We start from the raw sequence: 18,729 nt of genomic DNA, 5'->3' as shown, positions 1-18,729 counted from the left end.
CTGCCTTTTTGATTATGTTCTCAATGGCAGGGAGGGTTATGCCCATGATGGAACTGGATGGAACTACAACTCTCTATAGCCTTGTGTGATCCTATGCGATGGAGGCTCCATGTCTAGTCAAAATAAGGTAGATAAGCTTATACCATAACTAGAAATTGGCAAGTATGATGTTGTGGGCATCACAAAAGTCATGGCTGAAAGTAGATCACAGCTGGGAGCTTAATATCCAAGGATACACATCCTTTGGAAAAGACAGGCAGATGAGGTGGATGGCACTGTTAGTTAAAAAAAAGAAATCATTTCCTTAAGTGATGTAGTATCAGAAGATGTAGAATCCTTATAGATAGAGTTAAGAAACTGCAAAGGTAAAACGTGCCTCAATGGGGAATTATATACAAGCTTCTGAATAGTAGCCAGGATGAGGGATACAAATTAGAACAGCAATTAGAAAAGGCATGTAAAAAGGGCAATGTTATGATGGATTTCAATATGCAGGTAGATTGGGAAAATCAGATTGGTATGGGATTCCAAGAAGAGGAAAATGCTTATGAGATGGTTTTTAGAGCAGCCCTTAAGGGAAAATGAATTATGGGTTAGGTGTTATGGAATGAACCAGATTAGGGAACTTAAGGTAAAGGAACCCTTATGAGACAGCGATCATAAATATGATAGACTTTATCATAATATGTTAGTTTGGGGGGTAGCTAAAATTGGATTATCAGGTATCGCAGATGAGTAAAGCAAACTACAGAGGCATGAAAGATGAGCTAGGTAAAGTTGATTTGAAGGGACCACTACCAGGAATGACAGTAGAACAGCAATTGCAGGAGGTTTTAGGAGCAATTTGGAAAATGTGGATTGGTTCATCCCAAAGAAGAAACATTCCAAAGGAAGATGAGGCAACCGTGTCTGACAAGGGAAGTCAAAGCAGCATAAAAGCAAAAGAGATTATACAATACAGCACAAATTAGAAGAAAAATTGAAGATTGGGAAACTTTTAAAACCAACAGAAGGCAAATGAAAAATCAATAAGGAGAAGATGAAATATGAAGATAAGCTAGCCAATAAAAGAGGATAAAAAACTTTTTTCGATTACAGTATTGTCATGGTCCGGTCCATGAAGTCCGTATTCCGGTTCATGGTCTGGTCCATCGACCCTTGCTCCAGATTTTCCTGTCTACCCTGTTTCTGTTCCTGTTGAGCACTAATTGAGGCAGCTGATTCTCGTTGGGGCTGGCTGCATAAATACCTCCAGAGACCAGGGCACAGCTGCTGGATTGTTCTTGTCCTTATTCCTTGTATCCCTTCCCCTGCCTTCTGTTTCCTTGCCTTGTCTTGCCGGTAACTCTCGCCTCACCTGAAGTTCTTGTCTCGCCTTGCATTGCCTTGTCTTGTCAGTAACTCTTGCCTCGCCTTTGGCCTCCAGCCTTGCCTCTGGCCTCCAGCCTCGCCTCGCCTCTGGCCTCCAGCCTCGCCACGCCTCAGGTCTCCAGCCAAGCCTGGCCTCAGGTCTTTAGCCAAGCCTGAAGACTCCAGCTTCATCCTGCCTGCCAGCCAAGTCACATCTTTGCCTAGTTCTGGGGTCTGAGCCAGAGGCAAGACCCAGGTTCTGGGTCCTTGTCCAGTCTCTGGCTCAGAGTCCAAGCCCGGGCTCTTAGCTCTCTTGTCCAGTCCTGTTCCGGGTTCCCGGTCTTCGTGTCCATGCCCTAGCCCTCACCCTGTACCCTAGTCCTGTCCCTAGTACTTCAGTGTCTGTGTCTTGCACTTGGGTCCATTCCCAGCCATCACCCTATGACAGAACAATCCAGCCAACCATGGACCCAGTGACACTGACACTGTCATTTTCCTCTTGACACATGGGGTTCCCTTCTGTTAAATACCCTCCCACCCACCCGGGTCGTCCATAGTCTGGATAGCCTGTTTGGTCGTCAGGAGGCTCCCATTGGGGGGGGGGGGGGGCGCGGGTACTGTCATGGTCCAGTCCGTGAAGTCCGCATTCCGGTTCACAGTCCGGTCCATCGACTCTTGCTGCTCCAGGTTTTCCTGTCTACCCTGTTTCTGTTCCTGTTGAGCACTAATTGAGACAGCTGATTCTCATAGGGGCTGGCTGCATAAATACCTCCAGAGACCAGGGTGTGGCTGCTGGATTGTTCTTGTCCTTACTTCTTGTGTCCCTTCCCCTGCCTTCTGTTTCCTTGCCTGATCTTGCCGGTAACTCTTGCCTCACCTCACCTGAAGTTCTTGTCTCGCCTTGCATTGCCGGAAGTCTTGCCCTGTCTTGCCGGTAACTCTTGCCTCGCCTGGCCTCAAGCCTGAAGACTCCAGCCTCATCCTGCCTGCCAGCCAAGTCATGTCCTTGCCTAGTTCTGGGGTCCGAGCCAGAGGCAAGACCCAGGTTCTGGGTCCTTGTCCAGTCCCTGGCTCGGAGTCCAAGCCAGGCTCCTAGTTTTCTTGTCCAGTCCTGTTCCTGGTTTTCATGTCCATGTCCTAGCCCTCACCCTGTATCCTAGTCCTGTCCCTAGTACTTCAGTGTCTGTGTCTTTCACTGCACTTGGGTCCGTTCCCAGCCACCACCTTATAACAAGTATATAGAGTAAAGGGCAGGCAAAAGTGAACATTGGACTGGTGGAAAATGATGCTGGAGCAGTAGCAATGGAGAACAAAGAAATAGTGAATGAACTGAATAAATATTTTGCATCGGTCTTCAGTATGGAAGACATCAGAAGCATACTGGAAATTTGAGTGTCAGGGGGCAGAAGTGAGTGTACTTGTTATTACTAAAGAGAAAGCGATTGGGCAGCTGAAAAGTCTGAAAGTAGATAAGTCACCTGGACCAGATAGTTTATGCCCCAGAGTTCTGAAAGGAATTGTGGAGGCATTAGTATTGATCTTTCAAGCATTGCTAGATTCTGGAGTGACTGGAAAATTACAAATGTTATTGCACTCATTAAGAAGAGAGGGAGAAAAAAGGAAAGAAATTATAGGCCAGTTGGCCTGACTTGTGTTTTGTAAGAAATTAAGAGTCCATTATTAAAGATGAGATTTTGGGGTACTTGGAGGCACATGATAAAATAGGCTGAACTTAGTATTACTTCAAGGAAAAATCCTGCCTCAAAAATCTGTTGGAATTCTCCGAGGAAATTAGAAGCAGGATAGACGATGGAAAGTCAGTGAATGTTGTTTACTTTGATTTTCAGAAGTCCTCTGACAAGGTGTCACATATGAGGCTGCTAAATAAGAAAGGAGTTCTTATCCTATCAGATACCTTCCTCTGAGCCCTTTACCCCTTTACTCCCAGCCACAACCACCCACCTCCCCATCATCTGGTCGCACCTATCAAATCCCAGCTTGCACTCCTTCTCTTGTCCTCACCTTCTGCCACCAACCTTTCCTGTCTTGATGAAGGGTCTCGGCTCAACCCTCCCAGCCAGTCCTCCGCTTTTTCGCTGCTTTTCCTGAGCAGTGTTAGTTAGTTCCTGAGGCATCTCTTTAGTTCCTTTTCCTGCAAGTTTACCATTACGCCTCAGGCCCAGTGAATGGAACTGAATGAAATAGCGTGAAAGCAGCAGAACTGATGGTTTGGAACTAGATGGCCGTGAATTGTCGTGTATGAGCATAAATATTTCCGGGAGATGAGAAGGAAATTGCTAAAAGTTAATTCCTTCACGATCTCATCACTGAAGCAGCTCTCCGCAACTGAGTACAGCTCCAAACATCGCTCACTTGGTAGGACGGAAAATAAAAGAAGCAACAGGATGAGAGATGTTTCGGGGGGGGGGTTATATTTTATGGAGTCACAAGAGACTGGCGAATGCTGAAGCAACAAATAGCCTGACTAACACACACAAAAAACAATCTGGGGGAACTCAGTAGGTCGAGCATCTGAGGAAGGAATGAGCGGTCGACGTTGCGGTGGAAACCTTGCATTGAGAACGTATTCAATTTATTGAAAAACTTGCCCAAGCGCCGAGGACTATACGGGCAGCAGCCCACAAGATGGCACTGCTGCCGATCATTTCGCGCCCCGACAAATGAAAGTGTGCCAAGGCGCGAGTGGAACTACAATGACCAAGATGCACCGCGGCCGCAGCGCCGCTCGGTACCGCCTCCCGCCATTTACGCTCCAGTTCCTGCGAACACCCGCCCACCCGGCTGGTTTCAAGCCTATGAACGGCCGGGACGCGTGCGCACATTCAAATGCTGTTGGCGAATGTTTGAGAGGGAGGCTGGCGCGAGATTTGGCGGGACATAGAAACGGAGCCGGAGAGTGAGAGTGTCTACGGGGAGGGCTGGCGGAGACACGGCGCCCGGGAATATGTTGACTCCACTCTTGGCACTGAGTCAGCAAGCAGTGACCCTTGGCCAGCTGGTGTCCAGCGCCACAGCGAAGTGATTATTAAGCGCCGACTTCGCCGGAGACCCGGCGTGAGTGACTGTAGGTACCGGGGAGAAGTGCTCACTGACAGTGATGGCCAAGCGAGCTCGGAGGTGAGTGCGTAGCCGGCGGCTTCTCTGTGATCGGGGAGGAGTCCCTACTCCTACACCCACCGTCTCCTCTTCATTTTTATGCCAAAGGAGTTGCGCCTGCTGCCAGCTGTCTTCGGCAAGTTTTAGTGACGCTGCGACGTCTGCACAGTCAGGAAAAAAAACACAGGATTGTTTTTTGATTCTTATACCTGCTGTATTTTTTATTGCCAAAGGGGATTTTGCATTCAAAACAAATCGTTCAAGGACGCTAACCTTTGCCAGGAAAACCGCTGAAGTCAAAGGGCACTAGGTGTAACGCGCCAATTTGGTTAAATGTACTTCTGTAAACACTTTAATCTGTCACCCATATGTCCTTGTACATAAGAGTTTGCCACATCATGCATGACTGGGCGTGCTGTATTACATCGTTTTGAAACCGATCAGCGGACTCCGCCAAAGTAAAATCAGGGAGAGCTGCCATTCTTCAGGGTTAGTTGAAATTGTTTCAGTTTTTAGCTTTCTGGTATATAGTCGGGTTGAACGATCGGACGTTTGCGACAAAATTAGATTAGTGGATTGGAATGAGACCAAGAGCAACTAGATGGACCATTTCCCAAGAGAAATCTCGGTGCATCCCTCTTCAAATATATTTTTGAAGTTCGTTGTTTTAATAAACAACAGTTAAGTGGGATACAGTATTGTAAAATAAGTCGCAGAAATTCCATCTATTTTGATTCGCGGATGTTTGTTATCCCTCCTAAGTGATTAACTGTCCTCAGTCAAAGTTATTTATGTGAACAGTTTATACGAAATTCGCCCCAGCCCCTTCTCCATATATCCAAAGTACATAATCAATATCTGAATAGGTATGGAAACAATTGATTTTCAAAGAAATCCTTGCAAAGTTATCTTCCAAAAAGTTCATATTTTTTAACGATGAATAATCTTTTTGTTTTGTTACTAAGATGGCAATGTGATCACATGATTTTTGGTTTAAGGTTCGCTGAATTAAAATTATTTGTGCGTAATTGGCACCAAACTGTAAAGTGAGGAATCTTAAGAATTTGCCTTAAATCCACTGATTGTTTATTAAATTAAACATTAAATTATACAGTTTTTACAAGAAATAACTTTAGAACAAGGTGATCATAGTGTTGCTTAACCATAGTGATTAGGGTTTTGCTGGTTAGTTCAACAATCAAATGTTTGAAAGGAAGTAGTTGTTCTTGAACCTGATATTGGACTTAAGATACCTCCTGTCTGTTGGTAGTTCTGAAAAAAAAATGGCGTGGCATGGGGATCTTTGAAAGTCGGTACTTTCTTGAGGGAGCATCTTCTGTAGACACTGTCAGTGATAGTGAGTGATGTGCCTGTGATCACATTAGGCAGTGTCCACTATTCTGTAGCTTCTTACGTTTCTGTGCGTTCAAATTGCCATGCCGGATCATGATGCAACCTGTCGGTATACTTTGTATTTTTTTTCTCTCAGTGTTGCTTTTTATGTTTACTCTGATAATATCACTTATTTTAAAACCATGTATAGAATTAAATATTTGCACTTTGTGAGCAATAGTTCTGGAGGTTCATCTTGATGGTGTAAAATGTCCGAAAAGTTGGTGTGTGGCATAAATGTCAAGCACCTTTCAAGTACCAAATTGCGCTCTACTATTAAAATCAAAAGCCGGTGTAATAACATATGTTTTCAAACTAGTTTTAAAGCTCATTGCTAAAACAGCTTGCTGGATGAACAGGTTCTGTAAGTTAATTTGATCTATCAAAGCTTCGTATTAAAATTCTATTTTTTTGCACATTTTTTGAAAAGTGAATGTCTATGTATACTAATCAAATATATTCATAAATTATATTAAGTCAGATGGCTTGTGTTATATTTTGTAACTCCAAGACACAAAACCATTGAAAGAAAAACACGGACCTGGGGATAAATAGTGTAAGTCGTTTCTTTTGTGAGGTGCGCAGTTATGATGTGGTAATGACATATGAAATTCGTGTACTTTCACATATGAATTATATAAACAAGAACGAATATTTAATCAAACAATATTTACAATATTACTCATGTTACTGAAATGTTAAATACATACACTCCTCCTTGCTTAGCTTGATTTTGAAAAAGTTCCTGGTTATCCACACCAGTAACAATGATGTCATCCAGGTAACGCTGAGTAGGCAACCTTGGAGCACATGGTCCATAGCTTTCTGCCAGAGTGCAGGTACAGAGGCTACTCCAAAAATCAGCCGATTATAGTGGCTTTGTGAGTATTTATCATGGGAAATGCTTCCATCTCCATCTATAGGTAGGCCTCAGCTAGTTACACTTTGCTGTAGTGTTTTTATCTATATAGATTTACAAGGATATTCTCTTTCCTGGACAGAGGGTATTGATCTACTTTCAGTACTGTGTTGATGGTGCCCTTAAAATCATCACAGATCCTGACAGACCCATTTTTCTAGGTTCCTGGGACTACTGTTGTTGCCCATGGGCTCCACTCAGCCTTGGAAAAAGTTCTTTTAACATCCATGTGATCTAGCTCACTGGCTACCTTATTATAGATCATACAAGGAACTGGACAGGTTTTGTAAATCTTGAGTGTGGCATTTTCATTGAAAACTATTTTACCCTTAATATATTTGAGTTTTGCAATGTCATTTTTGAACATTGCTGTGGCATTACTTTTATTAAATTGACTTTCACTTAACTATTGCAGGAGATGTGGGATGGATCTTCAATCAAGTCGTAGTTGTCTCAGTTAATCATGACCCCACAATACTGGCCTTTTTGTTTAATCACATACAAGCCCAATGTGGCCTGTTAGTTGTTATATTTCACCGTTACATTGTCATTCCCACAAGAGTTATATTTTCTCCGGTATAAGTTCTTAGTTGGATATCTGCAGGCTTCTGTTCAGTATCTTTGAAATGTCATTAAAATTCATTTTGTGGAAGGACTGAAATTGCTGAGCCAGGGTCTAATTCCATTTTAATTAATTTGCTGTTCTCTTCTCGTGTAAGCCGAATTGCTTGTCTATTGTTAGTTTTCGCATTGTAAATCTCTTACTCAGTACTGTGTCACTCCTACCATTATCAAAATTTTCATCAACAGCATGCAGATTGTTGCTCTTTTTGAAACTGCAACTTGGCTTTTTAGATTTTTCTCTTCCGTATGCAATCCAATTTTTTTTTTCTAACCAGTATGCTCTTTGTATGTGCCCTACTTCGTTGCATTTTCTGCAAGTTTTGACTTTAAACCTGCATTGATCTGGTGTATGTGAGCCCCCACTACAATGGCAACACAGTTTGTTCTGCCAGGCCAGTTTCTGTTTGGATGTTGCAATTTTGTTCACTTTCATTGCTGAATGCAACTCAATTTCGTCTCTGCTGGTTCCATTGATACAGCAATTTCAACTGTTCTTTTAAATGTGAGTTGAGCTTCAGTTAGGAGCCATTTTTGAATGTTTTCTTGTAAGATTCCACCAACTTAGAACTACCTAGGCTTTACCCATAGCCCTCTGTTCTTCTAAGCTCCATGTAGCCATCCAGGAGTCTCTTAGAAGACCCTTTCGTTTCCGCTTCCACCACTCCTCCGGCAGTCCATTCCACGCACTCACCACTCTCTGCGTTTTTTAAAAAAACTTACCGCTGACATCTCCTCTGTGCCTACTTCCAAGCACCTTAAAACTATGCCCTCTCATGCTAACCATTTCAGCCCTAGGGAAAAGTCTCTGACTATCCACACAATCAATGCCTGTCATCATCTTGTACACCTTTGTCAAGTCACCTCTCATCCTCCATCGTTCCAAGGAGAAAAGGCCGAGTTCACTCAACCTATTTTCATAAGGCATGCTCCCCAATCCAGGCAACATCCTTGTAAATCTGTAAAGCTTTCCGTAGCTTCTTTCGATCATAAGCAGTAGATCTCCTCCCTCACCTCCCCACTTCCCACCCCCATACCAGGGTGCGGTACATCTGTAGAATTTTTCAAGTGTTTTAAGTGACAAACCAAAGCTCAAACTCCTAATGAAGTATAACCGCTGTTTTGCCTTCTTATTGATATATTGGGACCAGGTTAGGTCCTTGGAGATCTTGACACCCAGGAACTTGAAATTGCTTACTCTCTCCACTTCTGATACCTCTATGCGGATTTATTTGTGATCCCTAGGCTTGCCCTTCCTGAAGTCCACAAACAGCTCTTTGGTCTTACTGAAGTCGAGTGCAAGGTTCTTGCTGTGACATCAGTTAGCTAGCTGGCAAATTTATAGATGGCATTTGAGCTATATCTAGCCACACAATCATCGGTATAGAGAGAGTGGAGCAGTGGGCTAAGCACACATCCCTGAGGTGCGTCAGTGTTGATCGTCAATGAGGAGGAGATATTATTACCAATTTGCACAGATTGTGATTTTCCGGTTAGGATGAAGAAGCTCCAATTGAAGAAGGAGATACAGGGGCCCAGGTTCTGTAGCTTATTGATCAGGATTGTAGAAATGGTGCTGAACGCTGAACTGTAGTCAATGAATAGCATCCTGACATGGCTGTTTGTATTGTCCAGGTGATCTAGAGCTGTGTGAAGAGCAATTGAAATTCTGTTTACCACAGACCTATTGTTATGATAGGCAAGTTGTTGTTATAGTGGTTAAGATGGCATATGGGATACTTGTCTTTAATAGCCAGGGAACAGAATGTAAAAGAAAAGTTTTACATGGTGATAGTTTATGAAACATTAGTTGGATTACTGCCAGGGCACAGTGCATAGTTCTGGTTATCACATTATAAGAAAGATGGATGTGATTGCAGTGGAGGTTCACCAGGGTGTTTCCTGGTGTGGAGCATTCAGGTATGAGATGGAACTGGATAGGCTTCTTTTTCCTTAGAGTTGATGGGGCTGACAGAGGCCTCTCTTACTGTTCCTTCTCTGTGTTCTCTGCTGCTCTCCGACTCTTCAACCATGTGCTCATCTGGTCCTGCCACGATGTACTCCTTCCCCTCCCTTCATTCTGGCTTCTTCCCCCTTCCTTTCCAGTCCTGATAAAGGAACCCAGTCTGAAACATTGACTGTTTCTTCCTCTCCATTGATACACTCTAACCTGCAGAGTTCCTCCAGCATTTTGTGTGTGTTATTCTATATAACTAAAGTGACCAGGTTTGATGTCAGGTAAAGGTGACTTAAAGAAGTTTGGCAGTAGGGGGTGGGGGGATTTTTCAACCAGAAGGTTGTGAAATATGGAAAGTTAATCACTGATGTATGAAGAACATATGCTGTAATTGTTATTTGGAAGAAATGCAGTTGTGTTTTAAATCACTTTGTTCCACTTTCCTTTGCCCATTTTCACTATTCCATTTTCCACAGGCTGTGGAAGATGAAGAAGTGAATTGATGAGAGAAATGGGGAAAGTTCAGTAAATGATTATAGAGGGATGGCTACTGTCATGGGCAGTGTGCAGTTGGAACCAGGTTATGATTATTTATAGTATGATTACATCTGTCCATCGGTGATAATTAAGTAGGAAATTGTCAGGATTCGCTGATTTGCTTTTCAAGCGATCTATAATCTGTTTAAGGTTGTTACAGATTGGGAATAGACTTCTTTTGGTTCATTGGATTGTGACTGTATTGAACTCATTAAAGGAAGTTTGTTTTTATTTGTAATATGAATTCAAATATCTTCAGTATTTCTGGGTGTGTCTCTTGAGTGCTGTGGATCAACTTATTTCCTTAACCTCTTTTTAGATTTCAATGATACTAGGATAATAATCATGAGGGTGCTTTATGTGCTCTGCTCTTATATAAATTATCAGTGTATTTGACTTAAACCTCTCAGTCATAAATCTAGGGAATATATAAACTAAGAGCTGTCTGGTAGTCTTTCAGTTTCAACCTCTTTGCCCATCTACATCTCTTAAATTTTACAAAGATGCATTTTTTTGTGTATGATGGCTGAGATATTCTTATAAATAATCATGAGGATTGGAAACTGAATTTGTCAATATTGTTATCGGAATCATTTTAGTTGCTATAATCGGAGGAGTTCTCATTCCTAATGTTTTCAACCTTTGTATCTGTTGTCAATTTATTCCCCCTTGATTATTCCCTTTTGATGTTTTAATTTTGTTTCATTTTAATTTACTTTTGGTTTTAAATCACTCATAGACTGCTGTACTTAATTGGGGGTCTTGAGTGTATTAAATAGAACAATCTGTTTAGCAGATGAGAGAACATTTGCATCTGTCAACAGGATTAGTGTCCTGCCTGAGCAGCAAAGCAAGAGGAATTTTAAAATTGAAAAGGTGAGTTGTGCTTATAAAAATTAAAACAGTAGGTCCCTGACTACTTTAATCAGGAAGTCAACAGGGCTCCTATTAAAGTCAGCTTGACTGCTAAGAGCAGAGCTTCAGTATGGAAAGTGACCTCTTTGGAAGGATCATCTGCAACTCAGTTTCAATTAACTTGATACTAATGAGAAATTTATGGACCATTGGACATTGTTGTTGCTTCTTGCAGACTTTCTGATAACCTGAGTTGCAGGTATTGAACGTTATTTTAGTCTCCTGGAGAGCTTCTTAAAAATTTAGAAATACTGAGCTTTAATAGGCCATTCCAATAGTGGAATCCTGCACAGTGCGGTGAGCCCTGCCCACAGCAACACTGATTAACTACAGTACTAAATGTACTATGTGCAAAGTGGAAGAACTGCAGATCATTCTGCAATCTCAGAACTAATGGATCAGATCAAACCTATGCAATGCCTCTTCAAGCCATTTAAGAACTGATACGTAATGTACCAAAGAGCCTCTCAATACAATTACCCATGGTCATACGAATGATGGTGCAAGCTGTACAGGCTAAATGGCTTGCCCTTCTCCTACTTTCTGTGCAACTGTATCTTCATTGATGGGAAGGTTCAGTGAATGTCAAATGTAGTGAATCTTCAATCATACATGAAGCAGAAGATTATCCAGGCCCACTCCTGAAATTACAACAAAACCTAATAACTACTTGTCCACAACACTAAATCCAAATTAGCTTGAAAATGCATTAAAAAAAAATGCAACTTAATAATTGTACTCATTTCTTTTCTCCCTTTACTATGCTTCCATCACTGAAGGTGATGGCAAATTTCATCATCGGGACTACCTTTGCTCTGAGGCACCTCAAGATATAGTTCACATTTTCTAGGATAGTTTTAGGAGATGATATGATGTGGGAATAGGTTGGAAGGGAGGCTTTTTTCCCCCATATGTTTATTGTAAACCCATTTCTCTTGTATGTTTCATTTAATAAATCACTGGCTCGGAGCTTAGCATGGACAGTCCTCAGCTTGACATATGGTTGGGTTGGCCTTAGTTTTAGACAGGAAGTGGAAGCTGTACAGTTTCCAATTTGCCCTGCTGAGGTGCTCTCATCCATTGGAAATCTTGTTGGCTGTGAGGTGCAATATTGATCTTTAATAATAACTGCTTAAGTTAATGAGAAAAGACTGGGCATTTCAATGATGTAGTTCACTAGGAATGATTGAAAAGATACGATCCAGAAGTTGCTCATTTGAGAAAGATTATATAGGAATGAATTGTACTATAGCATATGCTAGTTTGGCCTAAAATGGTGAAGAAACTTTGTTTTTACATGCCTCTCATAATTCCATCACTTTTTCTACTCAGCTTTCAGTGATCTAAATTAAGCATTATAGTTAACAGGAAAGTAAGGTTGAAGTACATGTTCTCCCCATGTTTAAAATGCTCATGATTACGTATGTGCATTTGGGGGACTGGCAGGATGAGTTTTCTGATTGCCACTGGGTTGCAGGCATCCTCTGCCATGTGGAAGCTCAGTTCTGGCACAAGGTTGAGACCACAGTACAGTACAAGTTTTATTTTCGTATAGCATGTATGAAACAGTTCAATCGTTTATTCCATTCAGAATACAGGCATTAATATGGATAATAGTTGGGTTGGCCACATTTCTGGCTTTGGAACTGTTTGGATTACAAATAGTTCTCGGGAACAGAACCTTGTCATAACCTGGGGAGGAACTCTACATAATAAGATTAGCTGGTAGTTTGAATTACGAGTAGATTATATGCGTTACTTGTTTTGTTGGGTTTTTTTTCTGTTTGAATTTTGCATGCCTAAAGGGTTAACCTCATATTGGCAATTTTCTTGTGGATTAATTAAAGCACAATGGTATTGCTGACTTGAAATATTTGTAAATGGATGACAATTTCTATTTATACTTGGTTTGTAATTGGACTTCGACAAAAAAATACTGAGCTTGCTCTGTATAAGGACATCTTCAAAATTCTTTTTTTTTTCCTGATGTACTTTCACTTCAAATGTTCTGAGGAGAGGAGGCAAAACTAAGTAAAATGGGTTTCTATTCAACACTTTTATCGTAAATTGTGCTAATTGATTTCAAGGTATAAAATAATATATCAACATCTGTCTTTTGGAAACAGTGAAGATGATGATGATGAACATCTGTTCCAAGATCGTGATTATGTCATCCCTCAACAGAAAGGTACAAAGAAGCTCTGTAAGAAAGTTAAATGGATACCTGATGAGGTAAATCTGTATATCCTAATAGAATGTGTGCATGGCTTTTTGATTTGTAACTTGTAAATTTAGTACTACATATTAAGCTCATATTATTCATTTATCATCAACTCACTACAGGAATTAATTTTATTATGAATCTAATTTGACTGCAGTGTTAAACTGTTGAAAGACTAAAGGTGTAACCTGGTTCCTGTTTGAATTATAATGTTTATCCCATTTTACAGATGCTTTTGCTGGATTTTTAAACAAATCTTGATTGCGCTAGTTTCTACCATAATCACTGTAGCTTTCATCTACTAATTGGAATTTTATTTTTACCTTGTGTTAAGCAGGATGAGAAGTTAAAGAAGTTGGTAGAAGAACATGGAACAGAAGATTGGAATTTCATTGCTAGTCATTTTCATGTAAGTGATTTTCCTCTGGAGTTGTGAGGCACCAGCTCGACTATTTATATTACTATGCAGCTGATGTGTGTTTTGTGAACTGATGTAAAAGATTAGGGATCTGGTTAAGTATTTCATGGGTGAAGGTATTTGGGGATTGGTGAGGGATAAGAAATTTTAATCAGAAGGAGGATCTGGGGCAATGTTTATTGGAATAAAAAGATATCTTTGCTTGCAATGCTTGGCATTTTAGAGTTTGGTTTTATTAAGGCTGCTGCACCTATGACCTCCTGAACAAACAAATTTTGCATCTGGAAGGCAAAAATAGATACAGTGCCTTGAAAAAGTATTCAGCCCCACAAATATTTTCATATTTTCACTGTCTCAGTTTCTGAATGTAAAGTATATTGAAGTAGGAATTTTTGAGTTAATCGACAAAAACACTGCATCATGGTCAAAACAAAAAACAAATTCCAAAATCCAAAAAAAACCAAAATTGTGAGGTTGAAAACGAATTTTGTAATTCCTTTATAATTACTATGCAAACTTTCCTTGGGCACAATATATTATTACCTTATTAACTCACCCAATTTGTTGATGTAGAAAATTGGAGGATTACATGTTTTCAATGAATACATAAGAGTAAATGCCCCCTCTCTCTGTTCAACAGTATGATAGATTTCCAACAGACCAAACCAAAATGAAGACAAAAGATAGAAATTATAATAGAGAAGCACAAATCTGGGGAAAGGTATAGGACTATCTCAAGGGCGATGAGCATATCTTGGAGCTCAGTGCAGTCCATTGTGAAAAGGTGGGGAAAAAATATGAAGCCACATTCACACTGCCTAGGTCAGGCCATCCCTCTAATCTTAGTTGCTGGAGAAGATTGGCATTTGTAAGGGAGGCTACTGTGATGCCAACAACAGAAGTCAGTGGTTGCAACTGGAGATAAAGTTCATGGCTTTCTCAGGCAGGGGTTCACATACTTTTTTATGCCATGAACCACTACCATTAAGCAAGGGGTCCATAGACCCCAGGTTAAGGACCCCTTCTTTAAGGCTTTGTACTAAAAGGGTTTTTATGGAGGAATGGCAAGGAAGAAGCCCTAGCCAAAAGAAAAGAAAGACATTGCAAAGTGTTGCTTAGAAGATACTGTAAAGATGTAGAAGGTCTTGTGGTCAGAAGAGACAAAAGCGAACTTTTTGGCCTCAACACTAAGTGGCATAAATCTAATACTGTGCATCAGCCAGGTTACACCAGAGCTACTGTAAAGTATGGTGGAGGTAGCAGCATGCTATGGGGATGCTTTTCAGCAGCACGACCTAGAAATCTGGTCAAGATTGATGGGAAGATGAATGCTGCTAAATATCAAGTGAAGTTTATTGTCATTTAACTGTATACATGTGTACCAGTAAACGAGACGGCTCTCCAGACCAGGGTGTAAAGCACAGTAGTACACACAGCATTTGTAATACAATAACTTGGGAAAGTAAGAATTAAAAACTGCAAATGAATTAGATAATAGATAAACAAAGTAAAGTGCATAAATTAAAATTTGTCAAGCACAGTACAAGTTATCCGGTGATACTTTGAATGTGGTGCAGCAGGGAGCTCAGAAGCCTAATGGTCTCAGGGAAGAAGCTGTTTCCTATTCTGACTGTTCTTGTGTTTATGCCACAGAGTCTCCTGCCTGATGGTAGAATGTTAAAGAGGATGCTGGATGGATGGATGGGTGGGATCCTTGATAATGCTAAGGGCCCTGTGCATGCAGCGCTTCTGATAAATGTTCCCAATGGATGACCCTATAATTCTCTTGGCTGTTTTTAGGGACTTTCAGTTCAATTTCTGCTGCTCCCATTCCAGATGGAGATGCGGCTTGTCAGGATGCTCTCAATGGTGCTCCTGTAAAATTCAGTTAATTTGTGGGGGTTGATACCTAACTTGCCTCAATCTCCTCAGGAAGTGGAGGTGCTGCTGGGCCGCCTTATTCAAGGAGATCAGGTGAGGCTTGTCTGTGATCTGAACTGCCAGGAACTTGGTGCACTTAACTTTTCTACAGAGGACCCATATATGTGCAGAGGGAGATAGTTCTTCTGCACCTTCCTAAAGTCCACAATCATTTCCTTGGTCTTCTCCCCTTTCAGACTTGCATTGTTGTTTTCACACCAGGCCACCAGCTGCTCCACTTTCTCTCTGTACTCGGACGTATCATCGTTGTTGATCAGGCCAACCACTGTTGTGTCATCTGCAAGTATGATTTGAGCTGAATCCTGTGACACAGTCACGTGTCAGCATTGTGCGCAGCAGCGGCTGAACACACAGCCCTGGAGAATGTCTGTCCTCAGCATAATAGGAGAGATCCTGAATAAAAACTTACTAGCCTCTGCCAGAAAGCTTAAACTGAGGAGGAAACTCATATTTCAGCAGGGCACCAACCCAAAGCACACTGCCAGAGCAACTGTTGAGTGACTTCAAATCAAGTCACTTGATGTCCTCAAGTGGCTCAGCCAGAGTCCAGACCTTAACCCGAATGAACATCTCTGGCAAGACCTCGTGATTGCTGTTCACCATCGCTTCCAACTAACTTGGTACAGCTTAAATAATTTTGGAATGGGCAAATCTTGCTCCAACACGTTGTGCAAAGCTAATGGAGAGGTATCCAAAAAGACTACTGGCTGTAATAGCTGGTTCAACTAAGTAATGAGCAAAAGGGGATGAATACTTTTGAACTGCTGACATTTCAGTTTTTTAATTTTTACTTTTTCTTGCTTTACAATTTTGCCCTATTTTGTGTGTGTGTGTGTGTGTGGGGGGGGGGGTGAGTGCAGCATGTAATCCACAAGTAAAAACTTCAGTTAAATTGAGTTTAGTAACGCTCAGTAATACTCACTTATGTGAATAAAGGGTTGGGTGCTGAATAATTTTACAAATCACTGTATTAGCCATACAGGCAGTGTAACATCTACATCATTGGTTGGAATGACAGTGTTTGTTGCTTGCATTTATCCAGAATGGTGGTACACCTGGCTGGAAGTTATTGTGTGCATCTCTTAAGGGCATACGTCCTGCTTTAGCCCTTATATTTTCCAATTCAGGTGGTAACTAAACGGAAGATCCTCTTTTGTGCTATTAAATCCTTTGATTCTTTATTGAACTTATTTACAGATATAATCCTGAAAACTTGATTTGATTAATGAAACTACCTTTACCTATCTAATCAAGAATTTGTAAAATATTATAGAACCGAACAGATGTGCAATGTCAGCATCGATGGCAGAAAGTTTTGAATCCAGAATTAATAAAAGGACCATGGACCAAAGAAGAAGATCAAAAGGTAAGAAGAATTTAAACCTGAATTATCAGTCAACAATCAGGATGATAATGTGGTAAACTGGATCAGCAAATTTGTGGATTACACCAAAACTGAGGGTGTAGTGGACAATGATGAAGACTATCAAAGCTTGCAGTGGCATATGGACCAGCTAGAAAAATGGATTGAAAAATGGCAAATGGAATTTAATAGAACATAGAACATAGAATAGAACAGCACAGTACAGGCCCTTTGGCCTACATTGTTGAGCCGACCCTCAAACCCTGCCTCCCATATAAGCCCCCACCTTAGATTCCTCCATATACCTGTCTAGTAGTCTCTTAAACTTCACTAGTGTATCTGCCTCCACCACTGACTCAGGCAGTGTATTCCACGCACCAACCACTCTGAGTAAAAAACCTTCCTCTAATATCCCTCTTGAACTTCCCAACCCTTACCTTAAAGCCATGTCCTCTTGTATTGAGCAGTGGTGCCCTGGGGAAGAGGTGCTGGCTATCCACTCTATCCCTCTTATTATCTTGTACACCTCTATCATGTCTCCTCTCATCCTCCTCCTCTCCAAAGAGTAAAGCCCTAGCTCCCTTAATCTCTGATCATAATGCATACTTTCTAAACCAAGCAGCATCCTGGTAAATCTCCTCTGTACCCTTTCCAATGCTTCCACATCCTTCCTATAATGAGGTGACCAGAACTGGACACAATACTCCAAGTGTGGCCTAACCAGAGTTTTATAGAGCTGCATCATTACACCGCGACTCTTAAACTCTATCCCTCGACTTATGAAAGCTAACACCCCATAAGCTTTCTTAACTACCCTATCCACCTGTGAGGCAACTTTCAGGGATCTGTGGACATGTACCCCGAGATCCCTCTGCTCCTTCACACTACCAAGTATCCTGCCATTTACTTTGTACTCTGCCTTGGAGTTTGTCCTTCTAAAGTGTACCACCTCACACTTCTCTGGGTTGAACTCCATCTGCCACTTCTCAGCCCACTTCTGCATCCTATCAATGTCTCTCTGCAATCTTTGACAATCCTCTACACTATCTACAACACGACCAACCTTTGTGTCATCTGCAAACTTGCCAACCCACCCTTCTACCCCCACATCCAGGTTGTTAATAAAAATCACGAAAAGTAGAGGTCCCAGAACAAATCCTTGTGGGACACCACTAGTCACAATCCTCCAATCTGAATGTACACCCTCCACCACCACCCTCTGCCTTCTGCAGGCAAGCCAATTCTGAATCCACCTGGCCAAACTTCCCTGGATCCCATGCCTTCTAACTTTCTGAATAAGCCTACCGTGTGGAACCTTGTCAAATGCCTTACTAAAATCCATATAGATCACATCCACTGCACTACCCTCATCTATATGCCTGGTCACCTCCTCAAAGAACTCTATCAGGCTTGTAGACAGAGTGAGGTGTTGTACTTTGGGAGGACCAGCCAGGGTAGATCTTGGGTGGTAAGTGGCAGGGCACTGAGGATTGCAGTAGAACAGAGGAATTTAGAAATACAGATCCATACTTTGAAAGTGGTGTCACTGTTTTTGGAACGTTGGCCTTCGCAAGTCAATGTATTGAGTTCAGGAGCTGGGATGTTATGTTGAAATTGCATAACAAGTTGGTGATGCATAATTTGGAGTATTATAACAATTTTGGTCATCAATTTACAAGGATGTCACCGGGACTTGAGGACCTGAGTTATAAAGTTGAATAGCTTAGGACTCTCTTCCCTAGAACATAGAAGATTGAGGGGAGATTTGATAGAGGTATACAAAATTATGAGGGGTATAGATATGGTAAATGCAAGCAAATTTTTTTCACTGACATTGGGTGAGTCTACAACTAGAGGTCATGAAGGGTGAAAGGTGAAATATTTAAGGGGAACATAAGGAACTTCTTCACTCTGAGGGTGGAGGGACTGTAGAATGACCTGCCAGTGCAAATGGTGGTGCAGGGTCAATTTCAACAGT

At 41.4% G+C, this 18,729-nt stretch overlaps 1 protein-coding gene across 5 annotated transcripts in view; it reads left to right on the top strand.

Moving 5' to 3' along the window:
* The first annotated feature begins 4,247 nt into the window (after positions 1–4,247).
* The window catches only part of mybl1 (v-myb avian myeloblastosis viral oncogene homolog-like 1), a 63,520-nt gene continuing 49,038 nt past the window's right edge, over positions 4,248–18,729 (top strand). For 4 of the 5 annotated variants that reach the window (XM_063064471.1, XM_063064462.1, XM_063064455.1 and 1 more), the window contains exons 1-4: positions 4,248–4,488; positions 12,935–13,040; positions 13,364–13,438; positions 16,662–16,754. In XM_063064471.1, the coding sequence (XP_062920541.1) occupies positions 4,469–4,488; positions 12,935–13,040; positions 13,364–13,438; positions 16,662–16,754 (294 nt within the window). In that variant the 5' untranslated portion in view covers positions 4,248–4,468. The remainder of the gene's footprint in view (positions 4,489–12,934; positions 13,041–13,363; positions 13,439–16,661; positions 16,755–18,729) is intronic. The other variant, XM_063064446.1, reaches the window with a different exon arrangement.

The sequence above is a fragment of the Mobula hypostoma genome, chromosome 1 (assembly GCF_963921235.1).
Source record: "Mobula hypostoma chromosome 1, sMobHyp1.1, whole genome shotgun sequence".
Classification (NCBI taxonomy): domain Eukaryota; kingdom Metazoa; phylum Chordata; class Chondrichthyes; order Myliobatiformes; family Myliobatidae; genus Mobula; species Mobula hypostoma.
Note: the sequence above shows the minus strand (reverse complement) of the source record. Positions and strands in the feature narration are given on the sequence as shown.